The sequence below is a fragment of the Salvelinus alpinus genome, chromosome 20 (assembly GCF_045679555.1).
Source record: "Salvelinus alpinus chromosome 20, SLU_Salpinus.1, whole genome shotgun sequence".
Classification (NCBI taxonomy): Eukaryota; Metazoa; Chordata; class Actinopteri; order Salmoniformes; family Salmonidae; genus Salvelinus; species Salvelinus alpinus.
The window spans coordinates 41791066-41809063 of NC_092105.1; the positions used below are offsets into that span (position 1 = coordinate 41791066).

At 42.7% G+C, this 17998-nt stretch overlaps 1 protein-coding gene across 10 annotated transcripts in view; it reads left to right on the forward strand.

Annotated features, from left to right (window-relative positions):
• LOC139546911 (RNA-binding motif, single-stranded-interacting protein 1-like) overlaps positions 1-16999 on the forward strand; it is a 47511-nt gene extending 30512 nt beyond the window's left edge. For 3 of the 10 annotated variants that reach the window (XM_071355854.1, XM_071355850.1, XM_071355856.1), the window contains exons 4-14: positions 2620-2717; positions 6736-6893; positions 7713-7792; positions 8533-8648; positions 8967-9013; positions 9185-9272; positions 9718-9768; positions 11574-11684; positions 11977-12054; positions 12353-12431; positions 14440-16999. In XM_071355854.1, coding sequence (XP_071211955.1) covers positions 2620-2717; positions 6736-6893; positions 7713-7792; positions 8533-8648; positions 8967-9013; positions 9185-9272; positions 9718-9768; positions 11574-11684; positions 11977-12054; positions 12353-12424 — 899 coding nt within the window. In that variant the 3' untranslated portion in view covers positions 12425-12431; positions 14440-16999. Of the gene's footprint in view, positions 1-1961; positions 2245-2619; positions 2718-6735; positions 6894-7712; positions 7793-8532; positions 8649-8966; positions 9014-9184; positions 9273-9717; positions 9769-11573; positions 11685-11976; positions 12055-12352; positions 12432-14439 lie in introns of all 10 variants that reach the window. The other 7 variants (XM_071355847.1, XM_071355853.1, XM_071355855.1 and 4 more) reach the window with 5 other exon arrangements.
• Positions 17000-17998: the final 999 nt, after the last annotated feature.

Sequence of the window (17998 nt, forward strand, 5' to 3'; positions counted from 1 at the left end):
GATCACAAGAGGAAGTGACAGCTCATGCCCGTCCCTCTGGAGCGGGACAAACAGTTTTGGCTCTGCCTGCAGCCCTGGGCCCAACACCCTGTTCTGACTAGTGAGGAGCGCAATGACACTGAAGCCCAGCCCAGCCAGCACGCACCACAGATGGGCTAGGAAATAAGCTTGGTCACTGTCCTGCTGGGGATTATTATACCCTTATTAATCACAGGTGGCGACTGAGAAACATCCTTTCATCTTGCGTGGCGATTTTTACTTGAACTCACGGCTTGCTTGAAGAAAGGTACCTGAGAAACTGCCCAAAATCCCAACTTGGAAAGCCAAATGAACATTTGCCATTCATAAAAACAAACATCAGAATGTTCCGATTCAGCATATACTTTGTTTGTGCTGTTTATCACCAAGATCAAACTAGAATCTGTAATTAGATTCCACATTGAGCATAGAGTTTGCTGTGGACCTGTGAGGTTGTTTGATGGTTAAATATAGCAGAGCAGAAGGCAGGGAGGGACTGCAGGTCTGACTCTGGCCTGCATGTAGCCCCAGGGGGACAGTGAGCTGACCTGAGCCCTGGGCGTCATCACTACAATCTGCAGCTTCAGCACTGTTCTCTGCTCCCCCGGCCTACAACACTACCTCACCACCAGTCACTGACTGACCACCACGGGCCACAGAGAGGTGGGGGTCAACCACAGAACATGGTGGCCTCTGGCCTGGCCTCGCTGTGGTGGCTGTCAATCACATCCTGTCGCTTTCTGCTTGCTGTAGACGTCAATGTTGACCTGAGATTTAGAGTGCCAACCAAATGGCACCCTATTCTATGTATGGTACGAAGCATGGAGGAGGAGGTGTGATGCTCTGGGGTGCTTTGCTGGTGACACTGTCAGTGATTTATTTAGAATTCAAGGCACACTTAACCAGCATGGCTACCACAGCATTCTGCAGTGATACGCCATCCCATCTGGTTTGCGCTTAATGAGACTATCATTTGTTTGGGCTCCCGTGTGGCGCAGAGGTCTAAGGCACTGCATCTCAGTGCTAGAGGCTTCGCTACAGACCCTGGTTCGATCCCTAGTTCGATCCCGGGCTGTATCACAACCGGCCGTGATTGGGAGTCCCATAGGGCGACGCACAGTTGGCCCAGCTTCGTCCGGGTTAGGGGAAGGTTTGGCTGGGGTAGGCCGTCATTGTAAATAAGAATTTGTTCTTAACTGGCTTGCCTAGTTAAATAAGGGTTAAATTGAATACAAATAAATACAGAAGATAGCCCTATTTGGTAAAAGATCAAGTCCATATTATGGCAAGAACAGCGCAAAGAGAAACGACAGTCCATCATTACTTTAAGATATGATGGTCAATCAATGCGGAAAGTTTCTTCAAGTGCAGTCGCAAAAACCATCAAGCACTATGATGAAACTGGCTCTCATGAGGAGACCCAGAGTTACCTCTGCTGCAGAGGATACGTTTGTTAGAGTTACCAGCCTCAGAAATTGCAGCCCAAATAAATGCTTCACAGAGTTCACGTAACAGACATCTCAACATCAACTGTTCAGAGGAGACTGCGTGAATCAGGCCTTCATGGTCGAATTGCTGCAAAGAAACCACTAGTGAAGGACACCAATAATAATAATAAGAGACTTGCTTGTGCCAAGAAACACGAGCAATAGACATTCGACCGGTGGCAATCTGTCCTTTGGTCTGATGAGTCCAAATTTGAGATTTTTGGTTCCAACCGCCGTGTCTTTGTGAGACGCAGAGTACGTGTACGGATGATCTCCGCATGTGTGGTTCCCACCGTGAAGCATTGAGGAGGAGGTGTGATGGTGTGGGGGTGCTTTGCTGGTGACACTATCTGTGATTCATTTAGAATTCAAGGCACACTTAACCACAGCATTCTGCAGCGATAGGCCATCCCATCTGGTTTGCGCTTAGTGGGACTATAATTTGTTTTTCAACAGGACAATGACCCAACACACCTCCAGGCTGTGTATTTGACCAAGAAGGAGAGTGATGGAGTGCTGCATCAGATGACCTGCCTCCACAATCACCCAACCTCAACCCAATTGAGATGGTTTGGGATGAGTTGGACTGCAGAGGGAATGAAAAGCAGCCAAAAAGTGCTCAGCATATGTGGGAACTCATTCAAGACTGTTGGAAAAGCATTCCAAGTGAAGCTGGTTGAGAGAATCCCAAGAATGTGCAAAGCTGTCATCAAGACAAAGGGTGGCTACTTTGAAGAATGTAAAAATATTTTTATTTGTTTAACACTTTTTTTGGTTACTACATGATTCCATATGTATTATTTAATAGTTTTGATGTCTTCACTATTATTCGACAATGTAGAAAATAGTCAAAATAAAGAAAACCCCTTGAATGAGTAGGTGTGTCCAAACTTTTGACTGGTACTGTATATATAAATATGTAAAAATGTAGTGAAGTACTTTTAACCAGGGTCCGTAATTGTTATATGTTTAATTGCATTGCCAACAGAAGATAGTAATGATAAAGCTGAATGATGCATTAGGTAGCATGGTTGTGCCATGCAGTCTTTCCGGGTAGGCTGTGTAACGCATATAGTGAGACGTGTCTTGAGTGGTATGGTGTTCTGTCCCTCAGGTTACGGCTTTGTGGACTTTGACAGCCCTGCTGCAGCTCAGAAAGCCGTCACTGCCCTGAAGACCAGCGGGGTCCAAGCCCAGATGGCTAAGGTGAGGGTATGCTTGCAGTCTATTCCTATTCTCACACACTAACACCTGACAATACACAGTCTCCAATGGATTTTGGTAGTCCATTTATAGGCAGCAAAAACCTGACCCACCCATCATTACATAGATTAATAGGTTTCTCCCTGCCCGGGTTGCATGTGTACCTCTCAAGTTTGTCTGCAGCCCCCCTGTGACTCTGTGGTCACTGTGCAGTAACATGAGCCCATAGGTGTGTGTGTGTGTGTGTGTGTGTGTGTGTGTGTGTGTGTGTGTGTGTGTGTGTGTGTGTGCGTGTGCGTGTGCGTTTGTGTTTGTGTTATTGCTCTTGCGTTCATGTGTGTGTTCCTGCCTTTGTGTGTGTGTGTGTGCTCAACCATTTGTGTGTGTGTGTGTGCTCTTGCGTTCGCTTGTGTGTGTGGTGGTGGTGTGTGTGACAGTTCCTAAAGGCATCCTGTCACACACTTTGGAGGGGCACCAGGGGTGAGTGGCGCCGACAGGCAGACTGTTGGGTGGAGAGAACAGGCTGGTGATACTCTGCGATGACAACAAGGTGACGTGCCGGAGAAGGAATTCCCCCTGGGGACATGTGTGTCTAAGCCTCAGCAGGAGCAGAGAGGACTCAGTGTGTCCTTTCTAAAGGAGGCTTATAGGGCAGGCGGTGTCCTAAATGACAGCCTATTCCCTATTTAGTGCACTAGGGCCCTGGTCAAAAGTTGTGCACTATATCGGGAAGTGTGCCATTTGGGACACATCCAGTGTGTCCTTTCTAAAGGAGGCTCGTCTTGTCTGTTCAAAGGGCTCATTTACACTAGCCTACACTAGCCTTTTTCACTAGCCTTGGGGCGGCAGGTAGCCTAGTGGTTAGAGCATTGGGACCGTAACCGAAAGGTTGCTGGATCGAATTCCCGAGCTGACAAGGTAAAAAAAAACTAGCGTTCTGCCCCTGAACAAGGCAGTTAACCCACTGTTCCCCGGTAGGCATTTCCAAACCTGGCTCCGGCCAACTGGGCTTTGCGAGCACAACCAACCAAGGGACAAATTGTTGGGAAATACAGTATATTTTCCTGTTTCCTCGCTCCACATCCAAAGAAGATGTAACGGTCAATGAACGGTGTTCCAGGTCTGGAAAGTCTTAATGGGTTCAGTGCAGACTGGCACTGAGACAAGTTTGATCCCCTTGGCTTTAGGCAGGACAGGTGAAGGCTGCTTTTTGACACAATGCCGAATATTCTTGTCTCACAGAATCTTAGTTCTAAGATTACTGGAAAATGATTCACATGTGCTTGTATAAACATACAGTATATGTTTACAGTGTAATAAAGTAAAGTGTATAAATTAGATGAGCCATTAGGTTTTTTCTCAAGCTTCCTGGAAGCATTGCTGTGGAAATTTGGAGGCAAAAGAGGATGAAAGTAATGTGAAACTTTGAATAAGACTAAGTGGTGAAGAGGGATATTAGTTTGAGAAGCATGAGTCATGAGCCTTGCATTCTGCGTGTAACCGATCTAGCTTGCTGCAGCATTACTCACTGAAGTCACACCAGCTTGTGTCACTTTAAAAAGGCCTGACTTACTAGACCGACTGTAATGAAAGGGTTATGAACAGCGTACGTGTAGCTAGTTTATTCTGGTATAGAATGTCCTTTGAAAGTCCTATGTGTCAGGCAGACTGAGCTGGGTAAAGCATTACTGGAGCAGTTTTGAGGCCAGTTTCTGGTGGGAGTCAATTGGGCAGAGAATTCACATGGTTGGTCTTCAAAGGGCCAGCAGGGGCTGTAATAACTTTGAACAAGGTAGTTTACAATCTTGGACAGAAGAAAGGGATGTAAATCGTTTGGAGATTGCCATGGCAACCGAGCCAGTTATAGTTGTGGAAATCAGGCCCGCAAAGCCTAAACAGGAATCCTCAAAATCCTCTGCTTTTTGACATGCCTCTGTGCACCTATTTAACTTTTCATTAAAATAAAGCCGTTTTGTGAGGAATGCCTACATTTAATCTAGGCATTGTTCAAGGTAAAGGCCATTTAAAAGTCGGAGCCTTTTCTGTTAACTTTTTCTCATTATTACCAGGGCTTGCTTGGGCTTAATGAACTCCCCAAACAAAGGTATTTTCTTTCTGCCCGGGCAACATTTAATAGGCATTCACTCATTATTATTTCAAAGGCAGGTGGGTGGGAAGTCAGCAGATGAGGGTTTCCTGTTGAAAATGTTCTCCTAATGGTATTTCCACCTAGATATGTTCCTTTTCATAGATGGATTGCATACTTCTATTCTCCCTCTCTAACATGTTACAGAAGGAGTCCAATATAACATAATAATGATACAATGTGTCTGTATCATAATATTGTAAGTGGATAAACTTGTTTAGGATGAAGTGAACATCCCCTAGTAATGACAGATGAGTGAGGTCTACTTTCCCACTTATTTTGGACATGAACAGATGATCGTAATAATAAACCTGTGGCCTAAGCACAGAATTGGAGGGACTCCCTCTCCGGCTAGACAAGAAATTGCCAGGCCACCCCTCCCCTCCTCCTCCCCTCAGCCGCCACTGGCCCTTCTAACCTGCTCCGTAAGTTCTCCTCAACCTGCTCCAAAAAGTACATTTTGACAAAATCTGTATCCCTTCTAGACATAACCCTCAATGAGCACGCCTTAGTCACATTACTTGTTTTGCTGCTGCACAAACAGATGTCTTATTTTGCTGCCAAATTTCGGTCCCTGCGTTTTAAGAGCCGCTTCACACGCACAGAAAGGCTTTTTTGTCTCTAATTTCTGTCAGATGATGGCGGAGTTAGGAGTTGAGTCGGGGCTTATACTAAGAGAACTCCCATTCGGGATGACTCACGGGTAAACCATGTGGTAATTATCCTACACTCATTCCTCCCTTTGAGCCACTGAATACATTACTAGTGGAATTCTCTGTGGAATACAGGTTGTGTGTTGACTAAGTTAGTTTGATTTTCCGTATATCGTCTATTCCATACTTCCTGTGTAGGCAGCCTGTTATCCTGAATGGATATCTGTGGCCTATTCAATATAAATGTTTTAAAGGCCATTTAACTGGATGAAGGCTTTACCATTACCCTTTAGGTAAGCCATAAAGGATAAAATGGTACGGCAGTCTTTTTGCCCTTGAATATAATTAGTGTGCGTGTGCGTGTGCGCGTGCGCGTGGTGAGCAGGGAGGATTGTTGCTCATGGCCACCCCCTCTTTCCATTCTAGAGAGCTTTTTACAGTTATTAGAGCAGAACACACACACACACACACACCCTTTTGCTGCTGAGTGCTGAAACACACTCCTCCCTTCCTCCATCCATCCCTCCCTCAACTCCTCACCAATCCCTCTGATTGAACACCTCCACTGGGTGCTTTGCTCTGCTGTTCTGTGTGGTGCCAATTCATTGTTCCTAATAGTTGGATGTAGATTTCTCTGTCAGCGTATTAACTTAGTAATCCAATCGAGTGTGTTAGGCTGGGCTCTGAATGCGGCAGGACGCTGATGAATATTAATGGTGAGCGGCTGCTCCCCGGGGACCCGTAGCCGTGTCTTATGTTTCTGCTGATGCTATTGAAAAACAGGAAGAAATCAGCTGATGTGGGTCTCAACCAGCCGTGTGCTGCATGCAAATCACTATTCATGGTGACCCTTTATTAGCTAAAAACCCAGGCAGACAAAGACAGCGGATGTCGAGAGAGGCATCATGGCCAGGGTTAACCCCATCACGGTAGTCTAAGAGGTCTCAGGGTGTCCCAAATGGCACTCTCTTCCCTATACAGTGCACCACTGGGCCCTGGTCAAGGGCTCTGGACAAACGTAGTGCACTATATAGGGAATAGAGGGCATTTTGGGACACAGACAGAGAGTAGGAATTATTCAAGGGATATGACTGCCGTGCCTGAAACTGAAATTGATGCCAATAAAGAGACGGAGTTGAAATGTTTGAGATCTTTTTTCCAGGTGTGTCAAGGTTGTTCTTAAGTGCCATTAACACGTCAATGCTTCCTGTCTTTTATCACCATGCAGCAACAAGAACAAGACCCAACCAACCTGTATATCTCCAACCTGCCGCTGTCGATGGACGAGCAGGAGCTTGAGACCATGCTCAAGCCCTTTGGCCAGGTCATCTCTACCCGAATACTGAGGGACTCCAATGGAACCAGTAGAGGAGTGGGCTTTGCAAGGTCAGCCACTAGTAGTAGAATGAACAGGAGCCACAACCCAACATTCCTGAATGGTGTTTTTATTCACGTGACTGAAATTGATAGCCTAAGTGCCGGTCCATTTGTGCTATCACGCCAACTCCTTGTCATTCACTGTCGTGCAAAACCAATGTTTGGCTTGGCATGGATAGCAACAGAGTTTACAAGAGCACAAACAGATCAGACTAAAAATGTATTATCACGTAATAAAAATGCACAACTACATTGCTTGATTATAGGCCATTATAGCCCAGGAGTTATTGTATTTCCACTTTTCCCCAGAGAGGATGAGTGAACACACTGTGGTTAGCTGTGGATTTTAATGGACAATGAAGAGTTAATGTTTTGAAGTGCCAGTTGAAGATCAGTTTCATTATGACTGGGATGGTGTAATTATAGTGTTAATGTGGGCCTCCACCTTTCACGCTCACATAACAGGGCACCTGACTGACTAACCTGAAAGGGAGGCCAGGCCCTTGATTCACAAAGCAGAAACACTATCTTTGCTTCATAGGAATGTCTGTCTGTCTATGAGAGGGTGTGTGGTCAAGTCCCTGCCTGCATGCGTGTTACCAATGATCCAGAGCAGAGATATATTCACTACATTACATTTATATATGAATATATATGAACCTCAAGTGCACTCTAGGACCTGCAACCAAGATTAAAGCCCAGGATATTGACCCATTAAAAAAGCATTTATTGGAAGGTCTGCATTTATATTCAGTCTAAAGCATAAAGCACTGTAGGATGCCACCATGCGATTCTGCAGTGTAACTTCTCGTCTCCTGCATATTTCAGGATGGAGTCGACAGAGAAATGTGATTCCGTTATCTCTCACTTCAACGGGAAGTTTATTAAGACACCACCTGGAGTTACTGGTAAGGGACTGATTTCTAAGAACCAATAATTGTTCACCCTGTCACCCTGGCTCTCAAGGGTTCGCTCTTTTATTAAACAGCTTCAAATGACAGTAAAAGGTGGATTGCCTATTGGTTCATTGGGATGTGAACCAATACAGTGAGTGGTCAAGCAGCGGATCTGTGGTCCCTTCAGGTGTCCAAAAATGGCATCCTTTTCCTTATATAGTGCACTACTGTTGACCAGGGCCCTAGTGAATCAGGTGCCATGGACGCTCTACTAAGAGGCAGAGTGAAGAGCGGCCTTCTGTGGCTGGAGCGCTGCCTTATTTGCCAGTTTAAGCTATTTAATTGGATTAATCGACTGAAATAGTGTCCACTGGCCCTGCCGCCTTTAGGAAAGGACAGGGATTACAGGGCCCCAGCTGACAAATGGGCTAAAAAACACTCAGCTTCCATGAATGACTGTATAGTAACATTTACATTTGAGTCATTTAGCAGACGCTCTTATCCAGAGCGACTTACAGTAGCATTTGGGGTTAAGTGCCTTGCTTAAGGGCACATCAACAGTTTTTCCACCTAGTTTACTCAGGGATTCGAACCAGTGAATTTTTGGTTACTGGGCCAACGCTCTTAACCGCTGGGCTACCTGCCTCCCCCGTAAGTGATTCAGACCGCACCATGCATACTGTAGTAGTGTTTGTGTGATTGTGAAGCCCCTCTCTCCCTTTGTCTCTCTCTCTCTCTTTCTTTCTCTCCAGTGCCACCGGAGCCCTTACTGTGTAAGTTTGCTGACGGCGGGCAGAAAAAGAGGCAAAGCCAGTATACATTTTTGCAGAATAGCCGTGCGTGGGCTAGAGACGGCGATGCTAGACTGGTGAGTGCTGCTGCCCTTTCGTTTCAGCATGCATGTTAGATGGAGTGGGGTTGCTGCACACGGGAAGAGCACATCTATAAGAATGGTGTTTAGATGTGTAAAAATCAGTCTAGTTCCAGTTTTAATAAACAGACGGCAAGGTTAAATCGTATACCTAGAACTCTTTGACGGAGTTATGAGGTGTACGTACAGTAATCAGTCTCCACAGGTGTCAAGGGGAGATTTGTTTAAGGCTAATGTGACTGTGTGTGTGGGTTGCCTCAGGGTATGCGTTATCTTGTCTCATTTTAGCTCTCTTGTTCTTTTCTATGTCCCCAGGCTGGAATGACCCTCACGTACGACACCACAGCGGCTATGCAAAACGGGTAAGAGCCACCGCAACAAATCCACTGTGTTCACATTGCCATTTTTTCATTATGTCAATTCAGCATTTTTGTTGTTGTTGTCGTAAACTGTGAGTAAGGAATCAATCAAATCAAAGTCTTATCATTTTGTGGCGTGTAGGACTTTAGAAACGTTTGAATTTCCCTCTACAGATTTTATGCGTCTCCATACAGCATCGGAAACAGGATGATTGCTCAAACGTCCATGTCTCCATATCTCTCACCTATCTCCACGTACCAGGTTGGCATCTACCTCATTCAATTGATATGGATGGATGGGTTTGCATGACTTTGAGTAGCATCACTATTCTACACAGACATAATACACACTTTCTGTAATTGACCTGGTCTATATGTATGTATTAACCTTTTATGACACTTACCTCAGAGGGCTCTCCTTAGACGGCTGGGGCTGTGAGAGGTCACTATGGCCTTACTCCCTGGATTGTGATCCACATGGCACCTTATCCCCTAGTGCACTAATTTTGACCATGACCTATAGAGATCTGGTCAAAAGTACTGCACAATTAGTGCACTTTATAGGGAATAGGGTGCCATTTGGGACGCATTCTATAGTGCTGAGCCAAACAGAGGCATGTGAGCTCCTGAAATAGCTCTCTCCCTGTGCCTGCCCTGTGCCCTGTGCTGTGCCAGTGTGTTTACAGAGTGTATGTGTGATGTTCCAGGTACAGAATCCCTCCTGGGTTACTCACCAGCCCTACATCATGCAGCACCCAGTAAGCCCAAATAAACGACCTTTCTTGACCCTCTCTGTCACGCCCCCTGCTTATTTTCTCATCATCTCCTATCCTTGTTTTCTTCCCTCACCTTGGAATGTAATGTTTCTCCTTTCTCTTTTCTTCTCTCCTCTTGTTGGAATGTCTTGCTTTTCCTCTCCTTCTCTCCTGCCCTTCTCTCCTCTCTCTTCTGTTCTTTCTTACTCTGGGCAGGTGTAGATCAGCTGTTTGCAGGTGTTCCCTTTGCTCTATGTTTAGAAAAGAGGAGAACTAGGGAGGTGAAAAGCAGTGTTGTAAAAGTACTACTTAAGTAGTTTTTTGGGGTATCTGTACTTTACTATTTATATTTTAACTTTTACTTTTACTTCGCTACATTCCCAAAGAAAATAATGTACTTTTTACTCCATAAATTTTCCCTGGCACCCAAAAGTACACGTTACATTTGGAATAGTTAGCAGAACAGGAAAATTGTCTAATTCACAGACTTATCAAGAGAACATCCCTGGTCATCCCTAATGCGTCTGATCTGGCGGGCTCACTAAGCACATGCTTCTTTTGTAAATGATGTCTGAGTGTTGGAGTGTGCCACAGGCTATCCGTAACAAAAGAAAATGGTGCTGTCTGGTTTGCTTAATATTACAAATTTGAAACGATTTATACTTTTACTTATGATACTTACTATTTTAGCAATTACATTTACTTTTGATACTTAAGTATATTTGAACCCAAATACTTTTAGACTTTTACTCAAGTAGAATTTTACTGGGTGACTTTCACTTTTACTTGAGTCATTTTCTGTTAAGGTATCTTTTACTTTTACTCAAGTATGACAATTGGGTACTTTTCACCACTGGTGAAAAATGAAGATGGATGGTAGTGAGGACACACATACAGGATGTGACTGGGCACTCTGGGATTTACTGGCACTACGGTGTTGAGAGAAATACTAGAACCAGGATGCCTGACTCTCTTGGTGATGCTCACCACTCACCACAGGACTAGTTGGAAGCGCTTCAAACATCTGGTGTTTGATGACTGATTCCATTTGGTAGGGAGATGAGTAATTGTTGTCCTGTGCCGTATAGTTGTACCTGCTTTTACAAGGAAATAGTGGTTCCCAGTGGGTGTTTTTCTTACAAGTACTTCCATGTGCCTCTAGCTTGCTAAATAACAATAACCCAAGATTGTCAGTGGCTGCTTCCCAAATGCACCCTCTTTCCTATGTAGTGCCTATGCCTCTGGTCAAAAGTTGTGCACTATATACAGAATGGAGTGCCATTTGGGATACATCCAGTGACTTCTATAGTCAGTGTGGCCAGCTACCTTGTATTGTGGATATAGGATATGAAGTCTGACACACTGAGCTCACTTGATCTCTCTCTCTCTCTCGGTCTGAAACCTAACAGAGGGCATGCCCTTGTGGAATGATACATGATTCAGGAAGGGAAGGGTTTAATCTAGGTATTATTCCAATGCTCTCCAGCTCCACCTATTTGCCCTGACTAGTTCCAGAGACTTAACAGGATGGTTGCGTCTCAAATGGCACCCTATTCCCTTTTCAGTGGACTACTTTTGACCAGGTTCCATAGGGCTCTGGTCAAAAGGAGTGCACTACATAGGAATTAGCGTGCCGGTCTGTCCTTCTTTCTCTCTTACACTGTCTCTCACTCCACTGTCTCTCACTTGCATGGTATTCGTGGATGTGTGTAGCATTTATTTGTTATACGTACAAAGAAATATAGGTTCCATGAATGTCTGTGTGCCTCTGCTACCGTGCTCTCATCCTCTCACACTCTCTGTCCCAGGGAGCGGTGATATCGCCCTCTATGGACCATACTATGTCACTACAGCCTACATCCATGATGAGCCCTCTCACTCAGCAGATGAGTCATCTCTCCATGGGTAGCACAGGAACGGTGAGCGATCTGGGGTCACAGGTTTCAAATACGTCTAAACTGTGTTCATGTGTTGTATAATTAGAGCAAAGGCCGTATGTGTCAAGCGTCTCAGAGTAGGAGTGCTGATTTGGGATCAGTTTAGCCATTTAGATCATAATAAATAAGATAACGGACCTGATTCTAGACCAGTGCTCCTACTCTGAGACGCTTACACACGGCCCCAGAAGTACATTTGATGTCGGAATCTGTATTGTATATAGTGCATTTTAGATGGATTAATGCTAACACAGTTCTGTCCTTCCTTGTGCAGTACATGGCTGCCAACTCTATGCAAGGAGCCTATATTCCCCAGTACACACACATGCAGACCACAAATGTTCCAGTGGAGGTTTGTGATTAGCTTACCATTCATGAATCATATTTTATGCTGTCCTGTACCTTAGCTGTACCTATAGGGCCAGTTTCCCAGACACAGATTAGGTCTAGTTCTGGACTCAAAAGTTATTTCAGTGGAGAATCTCCATTAAGAATGATTTTTTGTCCTGGACTAGGTCTGTGAAACTGGCCCATAAGATTTTAGCTATACTTACAACTTGGTTGTTTATAGATGCTAGATAAAAGAGGTAATTCATGTAGATAACACTTCATGTATTTATAGATGGTAAACTGCTTAATTTTCCTTCCAGGACAACAGTCAGCAACAACAGGTGGAGTCATCCGGTGATCATTCCCCTTACACCTACCAACAAACCAAGTAATACGGAGGTACAGTCAGCGTGGGATCTTTTTCTTATGTCGTACATGCTGTGCATCTCAAATGGCACCCTATTCCCTATATAGTGCACGAGTACAGTTAGAACTCTGGTCAGACTTAGTGCACTAAGTCCACTAATATGGTGCCATTTGGGACCAGGGTGTTCAGCCTAGCCTATATGGTTGTGGATGAAATAGATTGTTTGGATCCTGGATGCTGATTGGTTGATAGCAGGGAGTTATTCACCACAATCCCCAGGCAATGCCTGTTAACAGTTCCATGTAAATTGTCAATGCGCATCCACTGTGTCACAGCCCAGCCAGGCCATTCATAAACGTAATCTCCCCTGGAAAAAGGCATTAAGACCTTATGGTCCCATGTGGCTCAGTTGGTAGAGCATGGCGCTTGCAACACCAGGGTTTTGGGTTTGATTCCCACGGGGAACCAGTACAAAAATCTATGCACTCCTTACTGTAAATTGCTCTGGAAAAGAGTGTCTGCTAAATGACAAAAATGTAAATTTCCCCATGCTTGTAAGCCTAGCATTAGGTTTGTCTCAACTTTGCTGCCTGCCTCTCCGACCTGTGCAACAATGTTGCAATCTCCCCTGTGCCATATGAACATTTCCAAAAGAGACTGACAGCTTCTCTGAGCCAGGTGAATTCATTTATCAGGATCATTATAATGGATATATCCATAGAAATGGCAATAGAAATAAAGGTAAAACAAACAAAAATGCACATAGTCTGCTGTCATTTCAGCTGCCTGGTGTGATTGTGAGTTAGTTTTAGTTGGCTAGCTAGCAAAGCAGAAGTAGCTAGCCTATGTAGCTGCATGCCAATGATTTGTCTAGCATAGCAACCATTGCAGATAGAATGGATAAAATGAATGGCCTGCCTGTTTGGCTAGCAACTTCACAATCTCAGAACTAACAACTGGCTTTTCCTCAGACTATATCGCCTGGTGGAAGGATGAAAGAAAATGAATTTACTCATTAAAATAACGTTTTTAATGAAAGCATATTGTTCATCTTTTTTTAATGTTGGGAATCGTCCTAGCCTATAACTCCCTCCTAAGGGCTGTTTCCCCAGGCCTTTCGTTCCGCATTGGGCCTAAGAACAACCCTTAGTCGGGAGTTATTCGCAACGATAATCCCCGGGTCTTCATGCCTTATTGCTTAATGATCAGTTTTCAAATTCTGATTGACCAAACAGCAAGTTACAACTGACCAAATTGGGGTTTGTGTGTGTTCAGACAGCAGTAATTTGCTGACATGGCTAGTTGTCATAGTAATGACTGTTGTGTGCGCAGTGGTGCAAGCTAATTAGTGGTGCTGCTCGTGCTTCCTATCACTCAAGAGGTTATATAGCAAGCTAACGTAACAACAATGCCTGCCATGGACGTTTCCCAGTTTCATTTACATTTACATTTTACATTTAAGTCATTTAGCAGACGCCCTTATCCAGAGCGACTTACAAATTGGTGCATTCACCTTATGATCTTTGAATGTTCAAAATCATAGTGTAAGGACACTTTTAAAGCCTCATAGGAAAGATGATAAAACTTTCAAAACGAGTCCTTTTTGGCTAGCCACAGCAGTCAACTAGCTAGCTAGGTAGCTGTTTAGCTCTCTAGCACGTTCACTAATTTGTTTGTAAACAATTAACAAGCTAGTTATCTACCACATGATCTTGTCAAACTGTCAACAGAGTAGCTAGTGAGCAACAAGATATGCCAAATAACAGTCTAAAAACTACTTCTGGGCAAGTACATCACATTTGACCGTTCAGACACAAGTCGCATGGCCAGGAATCAGATTTGTATCTGATTTCAAATGACCTACCAAGGTTTGAAATGTGGCTTGAAATATGCTTTTTGGCTGTTCAGACTGCAGGAAAAAGAACAGATTCGAATCGGATATGCAAACAAATAGGATTTAAGTCACTTCAAACTGCAAATGTGCACAAGGCTTTAGTACCAGAGTGTACAATCATTTGACTGTCTTGGTTGTGTCCTCAGGTGTGGTAGGAGCCCAGAAGACAGAGTGGGATGACAGTTGAAACAATCATGGCTGCTTCTGGTGATGGATTGTGCGTTAAGGATTTATCCCCATTTTGTACAGATTCTGCAATGATTTACTTTTGTTTGTGATAAGAAAAACAAGTGAGACAATTTTGGTATAAGTCCCATGAGGTGCAAATAAGTGATTAATTTCATCAAAGGATTCAAATTCTCAAAAAAAATAAGAAAAAGTAGTTGTATTTTACTAAAGAAAGAACATTTATTTTTTACCAAGAATTGTCACATGGATGCAAGAACCTATAGAGGATCATGTGACTTGTTGTTTATGGTGCATGATAGTAAAGATGTCTTTTGTTAATATTTTTTATAATTGAGTTTTTCCTCTTTATTTTGTACTGAAATAGAATTTTCTGAAGTTTTATTATTTATCTTGAAAATGATGTTTTGTGCTTGCTGTGTGAGTGTTGCTATGGTGACGTGTTAAATGTTTCTTATTGTAAAGTGATTTATCTTAGTGGTCTAGATTGATCTTTCCATCTAGACCACAGTAGCTGTATAGGCAACCTCCTAGGCTAGAAATGAGGAAGTCACGGTGAGAGCTATTGCCTTGTAAATCAGCGAAATAGGGCTTTTCCTTTGGATATAGCAAAATAAATCTGCTGTGCTTAAATGTTCTTGCTTTTCCCCTCTGAAAATGAATCTGAAGTAGAAGTTTTTGAGAAAAAAATGTTTAGAGTGAAATTACCCTCTAAATCTGATGATGTTTTAATAGGATGTAATGTTTGTATAATCACAGGGCCTTAAATGTCTCTGGTTGTTTGAATGTGCTAGAAATTCTGTTGAATTATCACATTTTGAATCTTGCCTTTTTTTGATTACTTGGTGTTGTAGATTAGCCTAAAATGAGCTTCTTGGGGTGGGGATGGAATAAGGGAGGGCGTGGTTGTGTCTTTTGGGGGATGTTGTTGTTCTTTTTCACTTTCAGTTGAAATGCAAAGAGGCAAACTTCGATTTATCAAAGCCTTCCAGTGCAACTTACGGCAAACGTTTAATGGAGTTTTAGTTGGGGAAAAACTGAGATGAATATGTAGATTTTATTGCACCCAGCTCTTTGATAGGAAACAAACAAGCTCGGCACTTTCAATTATGATTTACTTCACCAAAGAACTGTGAGCTAGTAAATTGAGGAAATAGTTACATTTCTCTCTCTAACCAGGATGTAATTGACTTTTTGCCAGACTAGATTGCAGTTTGGAGAATGTGCCTTTTTTGTACATGTACATTCAGTTGTCATACGTTTTATGGGAAAATATGGACACAAACAAGCATGAAGGACGATTTGGATCCAACAAGTGCCACACACTGATTTCGTCACTACAGAAAAATGGAAAATTCAACGTTATAAATTGAATAAACCAGGAAAGAAGACAGTTTGAAACTATGAAATTACAAAAAATACAATAATAGTTTGTTTTGACATTGTGCAACAGAATGTTATTGCTAAAGTTTGATAATTTTTTATCATAGTAGATTTGAACAGGCTTTATGATTAAGTTGTCTTCCAGAAGCCTGTGTTCTGGCCAATAGATGGTATGTTCTGGCCTGATGGTCAGACAGACCGACCAGTTATCTACCTCAGAGTTTACTTTCTCCTCTGTATTGAGCCGGGTTAGCAGGTCCAGCCCGCCCTTCCAGACCAAACGCCATGCTCAGGAGCTGGCAATATACACTTGTTTCCTTTCAGGTTGTTTTTAATACTTTTTGATTTTCTTCACAATAATTGTTTTATTTTTTATGACGTATTATTATAATCATTCAGAGGAAAATTGTGCGTTGAGCGTGTTTTAGTTGTGTTCAGAAATTCAGTTTCATAGTTTCAAAAGTAGAACTGCTGCTTTCATCACAATTCCAGATTCCAGAGGCTAATAAAAGTGGTTGAAGATAAATAAAAGCTGAAAATTGTGGTATTTCCTGGATCTGTGCTCCTGAGAACATCATTGTTGCTTTGTCAGAGTCCAGACAGACTTGCAGCAGCATTTCCTCTGAAGTCAGCTTGAGTTGAGTTACCAAAGTAAAGGGCCATTGTGACTATACTTGAGATTTCTGTGAAACGCCTGAGACTGATAACTAATACTGTTGAATTCTTGTGAGGGTTATGCTGCTAGTAATGTCTGAACCAAGTGCCATACTGCGTCTGGGTCAAGAGTTGGAAGGGTGCATAAAGAAAGAAAAGCTAATTTAATTAACCATCATGTTAAACAGTCATTCAGTTATATTGAAAAGTAGTAATTTATGAAGAGAGAAGTTTTGTACAGATCGTTTGAAGAAACAAAGGATTTTCATAGAGATATCTATATGAGAGTAAATATTAGATTTTTTTTTTTTTTTTTTTTTTACATGTGCCACACATTTGCCAGTGGTAACTTGTCCAGTTTATGAAAACTTTCCTCTATATTTTTGTTTTGTAGAGTTTGTTAAAGCCAAAAATATTTTTTTCAGTGCATTGTTACTTAAGCATTATTTCTGTTCATTACTTTTTTAAATAAAAACTTCCATTGGAATTCTTCTGTGTTTTGACTTTCTGTGTTGGTGTGAGAGAGGAGAGGTGGTATTATATTGATCTCTGTCTGTTGTATTTCTCTGGATTCTTGCTCATAGTAAACACACACCCTCAGAGCTGAGACAATTGCTTATTAAGAGCTTGTTCATTTCCTAGCAACATGACAACAAAAAATAACTGTTATAAATTACCATCATTTACGTTATAGGATCTCTATGCCTAAAACAGAATTCCCCGAAGTAATTGTCTTTGGCTGTAAAATGTTGTTTCACTGTCTTTGCCTCCCTCTTTCTTGCTGATCAACACCCCACCCCACCAATCCACTGTGGAGTCTGTATTGGAGGTACTTCATTTGACCAATGGGAGCTGCTCCTGCTCTATACAAACATACATTTTGAGAGTTACATTTATCAATAACAATTGGAAGACAAATTAAAGGATATATTGAAAACATATGACTTTGAAGATAAAAAAAAAACTGTTTTATTAGCTTATTTTATTTTATTTCCTTACAGTGAAATGTGTCAAGACTAGAAAAATTTGAAGCATATCAGAAAACTAGCATATCTTTGAAAAGTTAATTATATTTTAACCTTTTATTTTTGTCTCTCTTTGTAAATGGTACCCGTGACCTCTGTTTCCACAGATAAGGTGCTGAAGGAAAACAATTTCAGCAGTTCCCGCTGACACAGCCGTTGCCGTGTTTTTCTTGTGGATCTTCCTCACAAAGCCAAAAGCTTTCAGGAAATGATTGGAGCGACAGTACAACATGGCCTGTATAGGCCTATCTCCTTACCAGCGACTGGCTCACCAAGGCCAGGGAGTGAGATTAATCCTACAGTAGCAATTTCCTCAGAGCACATGAGAATTCTAGTCATTGGTCTCAACACACTGACACTCTGACCTTCCCTCACATAGAGTTGAGATTGACACTGCTCTCTCTTACAATGAAGATATGTGACACATTTCCTCTCGCGACAGAGGGGAAACTTATCT